This window comes from Paroedura picta, chromosome 5 (genome assembly GCF_049243985.1).
Source record: "Paroedura picta isolate Pp20150507F chromosome 5, Ppicta_v3.0, whole genome shotgun sequence".
Lineage (NCBI taxonomy): Eukaryota > Metazoa > Chordata > Lepidosauria > Squamata > Gekkonidae > Paroedura > Paroedura picta.
The window spans coordinates 123,590,967-123,607,932 of NC_135373.1; the positions used below are offsets into that span (position 1 = coordinate 123,590,967).

Sequence of the window (16,966 nt, forward strand, 5' to 3'; positions counted from 1 at the left end):
GGGCGGAAAGTAGGCTTATGGGAGAGAAAGAGGTAGTTTGGGTTGTAAGTGGCTTAACATTGTATTGAAAACTCTAATTCACTAGAAGTTAAAAGTTGAAGAAAGTTCATGGGCGGGTTAGAGTTAGCAGCTGGCTTTTGCCTACTGGATTAGTCTTTATTTACAGGACGTTTGAACATGTGCTGCCCTGCGAAGCAGAAGGTCTTGCAGAGTTCAGCAGAGCATATTCCTAGGAAAGCATGCCTGGGATTGCCTCCTTCTCGAATGCTTTCACACCCCCCCCCCTTCTCTCCACTCTATTAGCTTCAATGGAAATTCCTCCTGCAGCAGCTGGGAGCGTCTGCGGGTCTCCCTTTAACAGCTGATCCGAACTACAGATTCTGGTGTGGACTGTGGAGGGTCACCGCTTCCCTGCTGGCGTGGGAAAGCCAGCCTGGCTCGATTTGTTTGTGCAAGCAGCTGGAGGTGGGACTGGCCCAGACAGGGCGGCGAGGAAGTGAGCTTGCTCTTGCCAGGAGTTGCAGCCTCCTTCCTTAAGCGACAACTTTTTGAGCAAACCGCTGCTGATGAGGAAGTGCCTGTGGGAGGGCTTTGTCCCAGCCGAAGAGTGGAGGAGGAAGGGACGGAGGCCAGGAGGGAGGGCATAAGAGAGGGTGTGTGCTTCCTTGGTCGGGGCTGCTGCCCCTCTCCAGTCCAGGAAGGAGGGAAAGCCCAGGAATCTATACTCTCCGCCGAGGTTTCCAAGAAGCAACAGCTTCGCCGCAGTAAGCTGAACTCTCTCGGCCAAGCCAGCCATGAGGGTGCGGCTAGCCAGACGCTGGCCTTGGTTTGGCAGAGTGTGTTTTTTCCTTGGGCTCCTGATGGCTGCCGCTTTCTTACTGGAGCTGTCCATCTCCAGTTTCCAGGAGGCTTTTTCTGGTAGCAGTGCCACCAGCAGGCGATGGGAGAGACGCTTCTCGGACAGGGCAGAAAACCCCGAGGAACTGGCTCGGCCCCTGTATGAAAAATCTCCCCCAGATTCCTACGGTCTAGGGGAGTGGGGCAAGGCAGCTCACCTGCAGCTGAATCCCGAGGAGAAGAAGCTGGAAGAAGAGCTGATAGAAAAGTATGCCATCAACATCTACCTGAGCGACAAGATCTCTCTGCACCGCCACATCCAAGACGGCAGGATGTCCGAATGCAAGTCCAAGGTGTACGACTATCGGAGGCTGCCCACCACGTCGGTCGTGATTGCCTTCTACAACGAGGCCTGGTCAACGCTGCTGCGCACCATCCACAGCGTCCTGGAGACCTCACCTGCCGTTTTGCTGAAAGAAATAATTCTAGTGGATGACTTGAGCGACAAGGCCTATCTGAAGGCGGAGCTTGAGCGGTACATCAGCGATCTGGAAAGGGTCCGTTTGATAAGAACCAACAAACGGGAAGGACTGGTTCGCGCCCGCTTGATTGGGGCGACCTACGCCACTGGGGATGTGCTCACCTTCCTCGATTGCCACTGTGAATGCGTTCCTGGATGGCTGGAGCCCCTCCTGCAAAGGATTTCTGAGAACGAGAGCGTGGTCATTTGCCCGGTGATTGATACCATTGATTGGAATACCTTTGAGTTCTATATGCAGTCGGCAGAGCCGATGATTGGGGGCTTCGATTGGCGGTTGACGTTTCAGTGGCACTCCGTTCCGGACTATGAGCGGCAAAGGCGGAAATCCAGAGTGGATCCGATCAGGTCCCCAACAATGGCTGGGGGGTTGTTTGCCGTCAGCAAGAAGTATTTTGAGTACCTTGGAACGTACGACATGGGGATGGATGTTTGGGGAGGGGAGAATCTAGAACTCTCCTTCCGGGTGTGGCAGTGTGGCGGCATCTTGGAGATTCATCCTTGTTCCCACGTGGGGCACGTGTTTCCTAAGCGGGCACCGTACGCCAGGCCAAATTTCCTCCAGAACACTGCCCGTGCCGCCGAAGTGTGGATGGATGGCTATAAAGAACATTTCTACAACAGGAATCCTCCTGCACGGAAAGAAAACTACGGGGATCTTTCTGAAAGGAAGCTCTTGAGGGAGCGCCTGAAGTGCCAAAACTTCGACTGGTATTTGAAAATGATATTTCCGAACCTGCACGTGCCGGAGGATCGGCCTGGCTGGCACGGTGCCATCCATAGCATGGGCATCTCTTCGGAATGCCTAGATTACAACTCGCCTGAACACAACCCTACTGGGGCCCACCTTTCCCTCTTTGGATGTCACGGCCAAGGAGGCAATCAGTTCTTCGAATACACTTCTGAGAACGAAATCAGGTTTAACTCTGTGACGGAACTCTGCGCGGAAGTTCCGGACTCTAAAGATTTTGTGGGCATGAGAAATTGTCCCAAAGATGGCTCTATGATCCCCGAAAGCATTATATGGCATTTTAAAGAGGATGGGACCATCTATCATCCTCACTCGAGGATGTGCCTTAGTAGTTACCGCACTCCAGAAGGAAAACCTGACGTACAAATGAGGACCTGTAATTCGGCAGATAAAAACCAAATCTGGAGGTTTGAGAAATAGAAAGACTTGTGATCCAGGAATTCACCCTCACGAGGAATATGAATATGCATTCCTACAGACAGAACTTTTAGGCCTAATCAAGCCTAAAAACAATTTTATAAATTGTAAATTTGAGAACTTCCATGAATGGAGTATTTTCTAAGGATTTGTTTTTTGGTAACATGCATCTTAAGTGCCTTTTATTCTAAACTAAAGTGTTCATTTAAACTGCCTTACAGTATGATTGGAAGCTAAAAAGTCTTGGTTAAAATGCAAATTTATTAAAATGCAAGAATTAATACCAAGGGGGGAAGAAATTCAAAGGTTATGGGGGTTACAGAGCCATAGTATCTCTTTCGTATTTTTAATATTCTAGTATATGACATTGAAGCACTGTTTTAACAATGTAAGCTTAAAAAAGCCAATGACTGGGGAAAGGATTTATTTTTTTTAAACTGGCTTACAAATTGGGTTTACTTTACTTAGCTCGCCTCTGGTTTTTGTGACACCGTGTTCGAGACATTCAGCGTTTTTGTTGGCATGCCCAGTGGGAAGAGCCTGAGTGAATCATAGAATAATAAAGTTGGAAGGGACCTCCTGGGTCATCTAGTCCAACCCCCTACACAATGCAGGGTGAGAGGACTGAGTAAACCAGTTGTAAACTTCATTTGTACCAGAGGTGTACTAACTACAAGCAATAATGTTAAAAAAAGGGATTCTTAACACCGAAAACATATCTTCAGGTTTTTTTCTTTAAAAGGTGTAGGCAGATACTCTCTTGTAATGGCACTGTTTGTGTGAGCCCTGGCAAAGGTGTAGTTTTAAAAACCTGTCTTGAGGGATGAAGGCAGTGGCTTGACAGTGATCCAAACTCAGTGTGCCTTATTTGGGTAGAATTCAGATCCCCCCCCCCCCCGCTGCCTAAACAACTATTTGAAAAGAGTAATCTTGCCTTACCAAAGGTGTTGCCGAACTTAAACCAATCAAGTGCCTGTGAAGCTTGGGTTTCTTGTACGTGGCATTTAACTGTGACGGTCCAAATGTGCACTTTGGCCTGACAGGTAGCACAGCTGCGGTTAAGTAGCAGCAGAAAATAATTTTAAGAAAAGGGATTAAGCTGTCATAGCAAAGCTGTGCAGGCCAGGTCTGTGAGTCTTTGAATTCTGAGTGCCTTATATAGCCCAGCTGCAGCTGAGATGCCCAAGGAGGATCGCTCAAGGGGTGTTGGGAGGTATTAACCTGTCTAGGGGTTTTAAGCCTGGTGATGCCTGACTGCCCACCAAAGGCGCATTGACTGCTGCACTTCCGGCCAAAAGATACCAAAATAGCCTTTGGTCATAGACCATTGGTTAGATAGGAATATGGAGGATGCAGACAAGGATCTTGGAGCATCCATTCAAAGCTCTCTTCCCTGACTTCATGCAGGCAGGTTCCTATGAAATTCTGTTCTCATGGAAGGGATGGGCCTTCTCTGCTGGTTATAAGCCATTGCAAGTGGAGAGAATCCCCCCAAACCCTTGCCCTTCAAAATTCTTGCTGCTGCCAAAGCCTTGTAAATTGCCATACATGGTTAAATTGTTGAACTAGACTCTACATAAATGAATTTTTTGGGATCTCCTTTTTAACATTGGTGTTCCTTGTCTGGGGGCGGGGGGTGGGAACAGAACCAAATCAAGGTGAGGATTTATGTCCATTGGATGCTTGCCCATCCATGAGTTATGAGTGAAAATGAAAGCCAAACGTTAAATGATTGTTCCCACCCTGATGGGCTTCATGAAACGTTTTAAGTAGCACTGCCTAAAATACAATTGCAGTAAGAATTCATGAAACAGTAGTAGAAGACCAGATTCTTAAGAAATAATCCAGTGGACAATCATAAGACACGGGCAGTAGGAATTTACACAAAATTTAGCAAAAGGGTATATGTAATAGATACAAAAAGGTAGAATATCTGGTTCAGAGGAAATAGATTATTGACAACCAGTAGTGTTTTTTTTAAGGCTTGGTTTATGAACAAGGCTATCACATTGTTTGTTAGCGTAGGAGCATCCTTGTATCCAACAGAATTGTGGGTTGTGTCACAAGTAGTCTCGGTGTGTAACTTCACGACCTGATTACTGCATTCCCATTTCGCACTAAGGCTTGAAATGAACACACAATTATTTTTCAAGGGGTGTGTGTGTGTGTGTGTGTGTGTGTGTGTATCCTGGCAGAAGGCTTAGATTTCAGCACAGTATTTTGAAAGTTAGCAAAAGCTGGAATGAGCTTGCTGAGATTGTGAGCAAGCCTCAAGGAACATGGTGTTGCTGTTCCTGGGGAACAAGAGGCTTTTGTTAGTGTTAACTTCTAGTGTTAACTCCCCCCCCCCCCCCAGTTTATTCCCCAAAAATGAAAAAAGGGCATTTTGTAGTCTCAGTACTTAAAATGGAAAGTTACTATGGAATGTACTCTTAAGGAGTTGGTGGGAGATGGAATGTCACCTCATGTCTTTGGAGTCATTATGGTGGGAAGCAGAATTGCCTTTGGTATATTCATTTCACCTTAATGTTGCAAGAACGCTAAAAAGAGATGGGATTATCAGTAACTGGTCCATCTAGTCCAGCCTTTCGTTTCCCACGGCGGTCCCTCCAGATAGCTTTGGGGAAGGTGCATAACTGTTGTTGTGCAGAGGTATATTGTCTCTGAACATGGAGGTTCCATTTAGCTAACATGTCTGATCTCTGTTGGATAGGTCCTAAACTTACATCCAACCCTTTTAAAAACTATTTAACCCATATTGAGGTTCATGCAAGGCCTAGTTGAGGGGGAGTGTTGTAGCACGCCTCACTTAAAGTCCATAAATGTCTTATCATATGCTTTTGTCTCAACTCCCTCCCTCAGTTCCTAGAAGTAGTCCAATGTGGATTATCAATTTTATAAAAAGCTATTGCCTGTCTCTGGATTTGGAAAATCAGAAATGGGTGGAGTTTTCGATTCTCAAAGGAAGGGGTTGGCAACAAATAATTTTCTTGCTTGTTTCCTGCTTCTTTCTCACTTGTAGACTTTATTTTCTGATTCTGTGTTTTTAATGGTTATTCCTGGTCAATTCTTCACCACCCCGTCCCATACACACCTTAAGTAAACATAAGATTGCACCCCTGAAGAAAAAAAAAACACCTTCAAAATGTATTCTAGTAGTTGCATAATCGGGGGGAAAGTAAATGAAAGCTGAAGATAGGGCTGTAGTTATCTAACCTGAACACACATTTCTGTGAGGGAGAATTGGGATTTCTATGCTGTGCCCATTTGTGGTGTCTGGGGGGGATAATTTTGCTGGGAAGAACTGGGCTAGTGCAGATGCACTGCCTGATACTGCTTATGCAAGTAGCTGTAGAGTGAAAATTACATTACTAATTTTGCTTTACAGGTGTTGTGCTTGAGGTCCAGAACAGATGGTACCAGATATCAAATTGGTAACTAGTCACCAGTTCAGGTGACTTTGTATGGTATGTAGGTATTGTGTAGGGTACAATGGTATGCAAAATCCAAAGAGGTTCAGAATTGCACTGGCCACTGTCGGATTATCTAGTTCCGTGATGAACCTATTGCTTTAACACCTGTCAGTCTGTGTCACAAAATAATCACTTGAATCCAGTTTTGTGATGTGACATGCACAAATCAGACCTGACTGTCCTGGAGATAGAATTGCCTTGAAGCATTTTGGGAATGGGAAGTGGTTTTCTATGCACATTTAACTGGAATGAGGGTGCCTTAAAAATTCCAATACTATTTTTGATATTCAGTCTTAATGATGTGGATTGGTTCAATGGAAGGAAAGTACTTGGGGTAGCTGCATGTGACTTTAACATACCTTTGCCTGCTGGATTCATGCTCAGCTCTCTACTGTGTGCTGCTTCACTTGCAAAGAGGGCAGCCTATGCTATGTTTGTGTGCCTTATTTCTTAAGGAAGTCAAGAAATGGTTGTACTTCTTATGGGGAATTAGTTACATGACATGTCTTAAAACCCCTCTAATTTAAGCAGAAACCTGTGGATGGGAATTAGTGAGGAGGCCTTTTTTGGAGGGGGGGAGGGAACGGAAGCTGGTGGTGGTGGTGAAAACTTCAGTTTCCCAATCAAAGTGTTAAACTAATTTTATAAAGGGACAATAAATAACTTTTTTGTTAAAAAATATTTTTATATTAAGCATTTGCAGTGGCAGCTTCCTTGACGCATTGTGTTCTTAATGCTACTTAAGATCTAAAAGCAAAATACATTGTTTACAGGTTTTGGAAATATTTGGAAGCGTGCACAAAGTAGAGTCTTAATTCATCAGTGATTCAAGAGTTGATTTGGGGAAGCATACTAAGGGATGTGAACTACTGATTTCCATGGTGTATGTTTTTAGGGAAAGAACTTCGCAATGTATACATATTATCGGTTTCCTGGGGAAAGAGAAATAAACGTTCATTTTTATGATTGGGCGTGTTTCTGTTTCTTTTTTTTTTTTTTTTTATAGAAAGTTTTTATTTTATTTTCCAGAGTTGAAAACAGTGAGATACATGCAATCTACATTGTTAGTACAGAAAAGGAGAGCTATACTCTTCATTTGATACACTTGGTTCCCCATTTTTAATCCCTTTTGTAAATAGTTCAGGTAAGGGCCCCATTATTCTTGAAAGGCCTCTTAGTGTCAGTTTGGCTATCTTGGTAAGATCAGCTAGTTTATTCACCCAGTCTTCTGTCGAGGGTAGTTCTTACGTTTTCCATTTCTTGGCCAATTCTAGTTTTGTTGCCGTCGTCGCATAGTAGAAGAAGCTCTGTATGTGGGTTAGGAAGCGCTGTGGAAAAACATTTTGGTTCCCTGTTTCAATCTTACAAACCCTCTTCTCTCCATTTAAGATTATAGACTGGCTACAATATTATGGACTTTTACCCAAAGCTTATAGACTTTTTATAGACTTTTTCACGTTTGCACCACATTTAAAAAGAGAAGTCTACTTTGTTACCATCATTTCAACATTTGTTTGCATAGTTTCTGATAGTTTTAACAATCATAAACAGTTTATACTTAACATAGTCCTAGAGCCCTCCACATTTTCACTAGAAAAAGGGAAAAAAGAGAAAAAAAATACTTAGTTGTACGGAAAGAAGGGAAACAAATATATATAAGTATACATTGTTGATACCAGAAATAATAAAATGGAGTCTTCATTAATTAATAGAAAGTATTTTTCGTTAGTTATATATACACCTCCTCAGCTAGAAACCTTTTTTTAGTTATGCTTTAAATTTAGGCTGGAAGTCACTACATAGATATGCTAGATAATTCAAATTCAGCTATCATAGGAAATCTCAAACCCCACACTATAATGTAAGCCCATTCCATTAGGTGTCTCCTTTTAGTTATGCTTTGATTTTGGGCTGGTAGCCGCTGCGAAATTAGGTTTAATAATACAAATTCAGCTTACTTAAAAGATCTTAGACCCCAGATTAACTTCTTAACTAGTTATATTGCCTATATGGCTACATAAAGGAGGTAAAGGAGGAAAGGAATTTCGACCACTGTGTTGCATTTCCATTCCCCAAGCTTCTTAGGGAGGTCTCATTTCGAGGCTTATTACGTCTTGTGACTCCCGTTGACTGATGTTCTGTCCCATTGGTCTTTGGCTGGGAAAGTATAGTTGTAGTCTTTCCCTCGGAGTATACATCGATAAATCTTGAAGCAGTTGTACCTCCTGGACTCCAATATCAGTACAGATGTTTTTCCATGATGCTCCTTTCAATCGATTGCTTTCACCGCAGATCCATATGTCTTTCTTGAGTATTGTTGCTTTGGAGTGGCTGTATATCTTCTCAGGCAGGGTGTCCTTATCTGAGCTGCAAGACTCTGACATCCCCTTTTCTATCTCCATAATTTCAGATTCCTCTTCTGCTGGTAATTTTCCATCTTGTTTAGAGCTATCATCAGCCACTACTATTGGTTCATCATTCCTGTTAAAGACTTCTTCCTTAATGCCTTTAAACTCCATGAGCATATTTTTAAGTGAACCATTTAAAGATTCTTTCAAGTCTTGTGTTTGTTTGTCTAGAAGATATGCAAATTTTTTAAACGAAAACATGTTCCAGGTTTGGAATTTTGTTAGACTTAATATTTGCAATTTTGCAAGTAGCCAGTAGAGGTCCTACAGAGTCCTAACGAAAGCAACAGTGTTTTTAATTAAAGGAATGTCTCTAAGGCTTAGTTCTCGCGAGATTCCATGGCTCTAATCTCTCTTATCTTCGAAGACGAAAAACAGATATAATAAAACAGATAATAAGAGCTGTTACTTATTAGATTGAGTTGATTTAAGTCCTTCTCCTGATTAGAAAAGAAAATTAGCCTGCCTCAGAATGAGGTGGCATCAAGCAGAGCCAGAAACGGGGGAAAAGTAAAGACGGAGAAGCGGAAAAGCACTTGCATCTCTGCGTTGATTAATGATTCAGTATCTTGGAATCTGGCAGCTTCCCCCCCTCAGTATTATCAGACAGTCCTGTCAGTCTGGCTTGTTTGGATTAGCGAGAGCAACTCTCCACGCCGAGAGTTCATTCCAGGGAAGAAGGTGCCGAGGGAAACCCCACTCACTGTTTGCAGGCTCGATCTGATGTCTGCCAGATGTTTTCACTCCAGAGTTGTGGTGAGTCGAAGGTCTTGCTGGGAGGTATCCAATTAGCTTTGTAGATTAAAATAAGCTTTGTAGATTGCAGAGTTGAAAAAGGAAGAAAAGGAAAAAAGATTTTAAGATGGCGGACGGCGCTTGCTGGACCCTGTGCACACTGAGCTTACGTTCCAGTGGGAGATTAATTTCCCTGCGGAACAGAGAGGCCCCAGAGATTCACAAGGAATTCCTGAGAAGATTTAAGGGTGGGTTATCGTACCCAAAACCCGATTCTGTCAATCACAGCAGCGATTGACCCTCAGTGGAACAGGAGCTCGAAGTATTCGAGCTATCCAAGTGCCATGGCCCCGCCTTCTTGGGCGTGTTTCTGTTTCTTCGTAGAAATTTATAGTTTGGTGCAGGTGACCAAGACTGTTGGATTTTACATGCTCTGCCGCTGACCCCAGCCCCTCACCAGATCTGCCCTTCTGCTAGCTGGGATGATTCTTCCGCTTTTACCTTCCATCAGCCAGCAGACCTGGGACCATCTGATCGGAACAGGCTTCCTCGGGAGGTGGTAGGTTCTCCATCTTTGGAGATTTTTAAACAGAGGCTGGAGAGCCATCTGACGGAGAGGCTGATTCTGTGAAGGTTCAAGGGGATGGCAGGTGACAGTGGATGAGTGATAGGGTTGTGAGTGTCCTGCATGGTGCAGGGGGTTGAACTCGATGACCCAGGAGGTCCCTTCCAATCCAGGGGATCCTGGTGTGGACACAGCTCCACAGCTCAAGCTTTTCCCTATTTGATTTCTTCTCTTCTTGCCTCCCTTTCCCCCAGAATCTCGTCTTGGCCCTTTGAGGTCTGCTAAAGACAACAGAAAAGAGAGAGATGGATGTTGCTTAAATATTGGTTTGTTTTATTGAGCTTATTTATTGTGCTAATTTCATATAATCTATAACTGCAAGCACATTTAATTTTAGAATCGGTTTAATGAGACAAATGTACCCTATCACACTTTTCTACAATTTTTTTGAAATCACGAATGGGATTGCTTGTTGAGATTCTCATTGCAGCCTGCAAGTTAATGTCTGTCAAAGAGTATCCATATTTACTCTTGTTGATCTTCATACAAGAAAAACTTTGCTCACAAATACATGTAGACCTAAATATAGAGAATATTTTCCTGGCAAATTTCTTCATGGAAATTTTTCAGCAGACAAAAGATTTGTAAAAGTCAACTAATGTCACAGCATTAAACATTTCTTTCGCTGTGATCTGAGTGCATGTCAGCAACTTCAAGCTGCAGCTCCTCAGGTGCTGTATGAATAGTGATGGGACAAGAGAGCAAATTGAAGTCCTGAAATCTTGAGACCTGTCTTCCAAACTCTGCAGATGATCCCTAATCTTAGCAGAAACACTTTCAGGCACTTTATGTTTCCCTAATAAAGGTAAATGACAAAAATTGCCTCCACCTGCTTGCATTGCAGATAGACCTAGTTTTGCTTTGAATGCTTTTACAAGCCTCCACATTTCATGTGCAAACAACCCCTTTCCCTGCAATGTCACATTCAGTTCATTCCATTTCTCAAATACATCAGCTGCAAACATCATTTTATCTCCACCCCTCACATCTCATTTTGTAACAAAATCATGAGATATCTCCTTCATGTCCAGAAATAAGATTTCATTCTGCAATGCCCACACTTTGCGCAGGCTCAACCACTTCACACTGTTGTGGTAAATCACTTCTTCATACCCTTCCTCCACATCCTCAAGCAAAGATTTGAACTGTTGCCCTTGCTCTGTTTGTGTTCACCACACTAACAACAGGATCTACCACAGTGTAGCTTTACAAAGCCTCTCTTGATGCAAAATGCAATGAAAATACATGATATTTGTGTCTTGTGCTTGTAACTTGTTTTTAAAAAACTTAACCATACCTACATTTTTTCCACTGAAAGCTCTGGCCCCATCTATTGTAATGCTTGACGTTTTGTTCCACGACAAGCTACTTTTCTCCACACAATTCACAGCACACTCAAGCAGGTCCTGACCAGTGGTTCTTTCTTCCACTGATTCTAGGCCAAGGAATTCCTCTGATAATGAAATTTTTATTAATTCCGCAGATAAAGATGAGTAATTGTGCAGTTGCTCTTATCCCATGCCAAAGAAAACCAAACAAAATATTTTAGCAAGGTTGTAGGCTACCATGAAACTTGCTTCTGTAGTGCTATTTTGAAGTGTTGATTGTTTTGTGAATAATGTTTGTTGTTGCTTCAGCTTTTTCACACTGCAGCTTTTATTTTGCATCCTTCCTTGGAAAGTTTGCAGCCAAATTCGCTGTTTTGTTTTGTGGTAAATATGGCTATTGTTTCATGACACAGTAAACACACTATTTCCTGTATTACCAAAGAAATATTAGTTCATTCTTCATTAAACTCACGGCATTCATCACGATTTTACGTTTTTTCAGAGGGTTCATGGTTTCTCTAAACTTGGAAATTTATAGATTTACTGTTGCAAAGACAAAATTGACATTAACCAGATCAACCAGAAAAGCGCGCATCTACACTACGCATGTCTATTGATGTAGCTGGCCTAGTGGAAAATACGAGAGGAATCTTTGGTTGCACACAGGAAAGATTTTTCTGATTGTCTTGGTGGGCCACAAAAATCTCTGTGGTGGGCCTCAATTTGTCCACTCCTGCCTTAGGGTATCCACAGTCTCAAAGGAAGTGGCCCAAGAATCCTGGAAATATCCCCTCTAGTCTTCCTCACTCCATCCGCCCATCACAGTATTATTCCACCCATCCTTGCCACGCTGTTTGACCCACCAGCGATGAGACCCACCAGCGATGAGAGATTATGTGGACTAAGCAAAGATGCCCTCCGTCAGTACTTGGAGGACACACCGCTTGCCAAACGCACTCTTGATCTCTGCACAGGCGTACGAAATATGTGCAGATGCACTCCATAGAGGCTGTCTCCCATGTCAGTAGGTACTATGTTAGCGGTACAGATCGTGATTGAAAGATCAATTGTTTCACAGATACCCCAACTTCAACTGACAGACTTCCCAGAATTTATCTGGATGATGTGGAGGATCACTTGGCCTTTCATCCATGTGGAACTGAAGAAAATATCTCTGTATACTCCAGTGCAATGTGGCATTCTGTTACGCTTGTCAAATGACGGGAGGGAGCTTGAAAGCAGTAGTTGGTTACTTTACTGGCTCCGCAGTTCAGCACCTTGAAAGAGAAGCTTCACATGTCAGTATATCTCGTAAAAAGAGAGACTTAGTTGCCCACCTGTGAAGCTTGCACTTTTTGCGTGTTTCACAGTCTTGTGCAGATAAATTTTAAGGCACAAGGAACATCATCGAATGGGAGACAATGGCTGACCGAGGGCTGTTTTGGGCATGAATGGAGAAGTCCATGACTCAGTATTACCACCTCAACATTTATTTATTTATGTATCTATATACCACCTTCCCTTGCGGCTCAAAGCGGTTTACAAAGAACACTAATCCTATAACGGTACAATATCAATGTTTAGCTAGCGGGAACCGTATTTCCAAGTCAGAGGCGTGAGGCAGTGTTCAGACAATGGGGGGCATCAATCGCAACATTGGAGATTCCATACAGGAGAGAAACCGCATCAATGTCCAGACAGTGGGGACAATATTTACAATATCTCAAAGATTACACAGGGACACAAATTCAAGGAGTCAAGGTCGGTATGCATGTACTGAAAGCGGTGGCCCATGCAGATGACTTGTACGTTGTACGACGAGCAGAGAGAGACTTGGAGAAAATAAGAATCCATCTGAAGGTCCACGAAAGTTCCATGGGAGCTAAAGTGAAGACAAATCTAAGATCTGTGATCTTCGATATGCTGATGGAGGGAGGCGGCAAAAGAAATGAAGGACCTAAAGGTACCGGTGAGCGCTGTTATGGGAACAGGAGCATTAAAAGGAGAGGGCTTGGTTCACCTGTATCAGTTGCTGCTACTCCAGAACCATGTGGCTCCGTTCGAAGAACACCTAAAGAAGAAAGAAGACCCAGCGGCTCAGGAGGAAAAGAAACAGTGGTTCAAAGAGAAAAGAGTCCCTTATAATCTATGGGAGACTCAATGGCTTGCCTACCATCAGGTATTGAATTTGGGCTGTACAAACAAGTGGCTAGCGGAATGGAACAGGCTGCAAAAGGCCGGGATGTGACGCTTCTTAGTGATAAAGGGAGTGAGGAAGAGACTACCCAGCATTTTCTCTTTAAATGCGACACTTCCAAGGAAGTATGGAAGTGGGAAGGATCCCTTGCTGGCCAGAAATGGAACATCAAGACTGGGAGACAGTCATTTCTGGAATAGAACCACGGAAACCTAGACCAAGGGAAAACAAGGCCTGTTGTGCCAAAGAAAAAGAACAGCACCTTGCTAAAATCCGTTCTTCTGAGGGAACATGAGAAAAGGGCACAGCAAGTTAGAGTAGGCCTACAGACTAGGCAAAGGGCTAGGAGACTGCCATGGACCACCGCACGGATCATAAACCTGGTGGTAGTGTTACACCTTACGCTTCTTAGTTTTTAACGAATGAAAGGCAACAAAATAGAGACGGTAGACAGGACAGTGGAGAACATAATACACTGATTAAAAAGCATGTCTGCCTGTGACAAAGAACGGAAACCGGTACAAGTTTGGTGCAGATGGTGGCTGTGGCTGGAGGGTTGTGAAATGCCGGTCACGTAAGGAGGTGGGGGACAGTATCTATAAACTACTCTTGGGGGAAAAAATCACCTGTTGGAGTGTTGTTTTGTACTTGGTGTAACTTTGAATCGACATTTATGAGTTTTGGAGTTGCTAATGTTGAATTGAGCCTCTTGTGGAGCAGAGTGGTAAGGCAGCAGACATGCAGTCTGAAGCTCTGCCCATGAGGCTGGGAGTTCAATCCCATCAGCCGGCTCAAGGTCGACTCAGCCTTCCATCCTTCCGAGGTCGGTAAAACGAGTACCCAGCTTGCTTGCTGGGGGGTAAACAGTAATGACTGGGGAAGGTACTGGCAAACCAACCCCGTATTGAGTCTGCCAAGAAAATGCTGGAGGGCGTCACCCCAAGGGTCAAACATGACTCGGTGCTTGCACAGGGGATACCTTTACCTTTAGAATGGAGATAATTTATTAAAAAATATTTTACCTCCAAAATATTTTATCCCCAGGGGGCTTTCCTTCCCTTTCTTACTGGAGGAGGGTTAAGCAACATTCTGCAATGATTGCAGGTAATAGCTGGTAGAGGGAGTAGGGATCTTGAGAGGAGATATTCCGTACAGGGGAGAAACCTTTTGAATGCTCAGGCCTGTTGGCTTGATTGGTGCTTCTTGAAGGTGTAACTCCTTTTACGTAGGTGTTGTGATTCCTAAATCCTGTACACAGGTTGAACTCAGCAGACTAGTAAGCCACTTTTCAAAATACTACAGATCTGAAGAACTCAAGATTAATCAAAAACAACTTACAAGTTACAGTTACTCAAAAGTAACTGTGGTCTTCTCCAAAGCCAAGGAAACTACCTCTGTGACCTGGAGAGTTGATGGTGTTGAATTATTAGACTGTCCCTCTCCATGTGGGCTCAGGGCAGTTTATGACAAAGAACAAGCATAATGTAAAGCATCCTACAATTAAAATTCCAACCCAACCCCTACCACCCATTTTCCATCTGGTCTATAGATCAGCTCTGGGCCAGGATTTTTTGTCCCTAGAATCTCTTGGGGTTGAATACTTCCTTGCCTTCTGATTTAAAGCCATTTGAGTATTTCTGCTCAATACAGCATTGATTGTTATTAGGAATGAGAGTCCAACACTGGAACTGGAAATGATTTCCAACCCCCACCAACTGCTGAGCCTGCAAAAGGAGAAAGGACCCGTATAGGCTCGTGAAATCATGGTGTGTGTGGCTGCATGAACGCCAGATTGTGAATGCCAAATTGGCCGTTTTCGTGCGATTTCCATGTTCATGGTAAGGTCTTGCGACACTTTTTGAAAAAGGCTAGACTCCCTGCCTCATCATATTGGAATGCCCTCAGTATAACCTTCATCATGACTTTGCGATTGCCCTTACCTTGGACCACAAAATATAGTATAGCCTCATTTTTGTACGTAGATACCCCAGAATTACTTGGGCATTTTTTCCTTAGAGAAGTAAAGGCTCTTTATTTGCTTCTGAAGATCATTAGATCCAAGGAACTTGAAGGAAAGAAGTTGAAGAAAGATGTGTGTTTTTCTTACTTGCTACATTTACATGAGTTTTCATCATCCAGCTGTTCTAGTCTGACAAACAGCTCCTGAGCTTTGTTAATGCAATCTAGGAATAGGAAAAAAATCTTGAGAGGAGACATTCCATACAGGGGAGAAACCTTATGAATGCTCAGGCCAGTTGGCTTGATTGGCATGTAACTTACTAGGCCCTTATGTGGGCTCTTCAGATATTCCATGCAGTGTGACAGGATTTGGTAAGCCTGGTGGAGAGGGAGAGAGGGTAATCGTTCATAACGATTGCGGGTAACTGTGGTTAAGATTAAAGGGGTTGTGTCATGGCTATGGGACAGTGGTTTCTCGTCTTATCAGCTGAAGGAGACACAAGGTTTTTTAATGATTTAATTTCTGGGTTGGAAGGGACCGCAGGATCTTGGATCCCAACTGGTTGCCAGCACAGGAACTACAATATATTTTCAAAAACAAAACAGGATGTTTTTTATTTATGGTATGAACAGAACACTGAAGAAAGTAAGATAGAAGTCTTTTTAAGATGTAGTCCTATTGGGGCTTTCCCACACTCCAGAAATATAACGCGCGGATCACACAGGGTCGCAACCCTGTATGTCACTGACTGGCACAGGGGCCCAAAATGTCTCTGGAGCCTCCTGGCCAACGTGCACACAGCCGGAATGATGTCTGTATGTTATTGAGCCGGGTCCACGAAGGGGGACGTTACCACATGGGCCTTGTGGACCATGGGCAAGACCAGACCCAAACTTGCCGTGTCAGTCTTGAAGGGCCCAAGAACTTTCATGGTCTGGGAAATGGTCTCCCACTCTTGGTGGGTCAGCCATTCCCCAGGCATAAACATCCTCGTCTCCCGGACAAGGTCATCTAAGGCTCTCCTTTGCTCCGCCAAGCACTCAAGCATGGCACGTGTGGAGTTGCAGCGTGTGCTGATGTCTCCGATCAGGCAGGGCTGTGGCACGCCCATCAGGACCTGTTTTTTCTCCCCAGCCTTGAGACGTTATACGAGCTGTGAAAGAAATGTGCCAGTCAATGAGATGTACACATCCTGCGCATGACATGACATCCATATATCTGACGTGAAGTGTATGGTCCCTGAAGCTCGGGACATCTCAACCTCCACACAGCGCCTGGCTGCCCTATAAAGAGAGGGCAACACTGTCCTGCTAATTATGGTACGACTAGGAGGCATGTACCAGGTAGATACGCAACGGCAGATCCGGTGGAAGTAAAAGTTGTCAACCAGATGAAACCGGTACCTTCCCATGGCCATGAGCGTAGCTAGGTCATGATTCATGGCCCTAAACCCTGCTTCAACACACCCTTTTGGCATTTCCACCATGGTAGCTTGCCTCACTCTAACTCCACCCACCCCCTGAGATGAAGTCTGGGAGAGCTCTGGAGGTGGAGGTCCCAGGGAGACTATGCCACCTTATGCTGGTTGGTTGCACCTGTGCAGGGACCCCAGGGCCAGCCTGTCTCTCCCCCTGAAGCAGGACAGCCTGGTGGTGGGTTCATGAGGCCTCTAGTCGTGTAGCGACGTTCCTGTCTTC

The 16,966-nt window shown here is 44.0% G+C and overlaps 2 protein-coding genes across 3 annotated transcripts in view; both read left to right on the forward strand.

Annotated features, from left to right (window-relative positions):
* PUS7 (pseudouridine synthase 7) overlaps positions 1–16,966 on the forward strand; it is a 67,108-nt gene that overhangs the window by 11,993 nt on the left and 38,149 nt on the right. Inside the window, exon 2 of one of the 2 annotated variants that reach the window (XM_077340343.1) lies at positions 9,544–9,718. The exons of the other annotated variant lie outside the window; for it this stretch is intronic. The gene's annotated coding sequence lies outside the window, so the exon portion shown is untranslated. The remainder of the gene's footprint in view (positions 1–9,543; positions 9,719–16,966) is intronic. 2 annotated transcript variants of the gene reach the window in all.
* GALNT4 (polypeptide N-acetylgalactosaminyltransferase 4) lies at positions 360–6,982 on the forward strand. Its single transcript, XM_077340346.1, has one exon. The coding sequence runs from the start codon at positions 795–797 to the stop codon at positions 2,544–2,546; it is 1,752 nt and encodes a 583-aa protein (XP_077196461.1). The 5' UTR covers positions 360–794; the 3' UTR covers positions 2,547–6,982.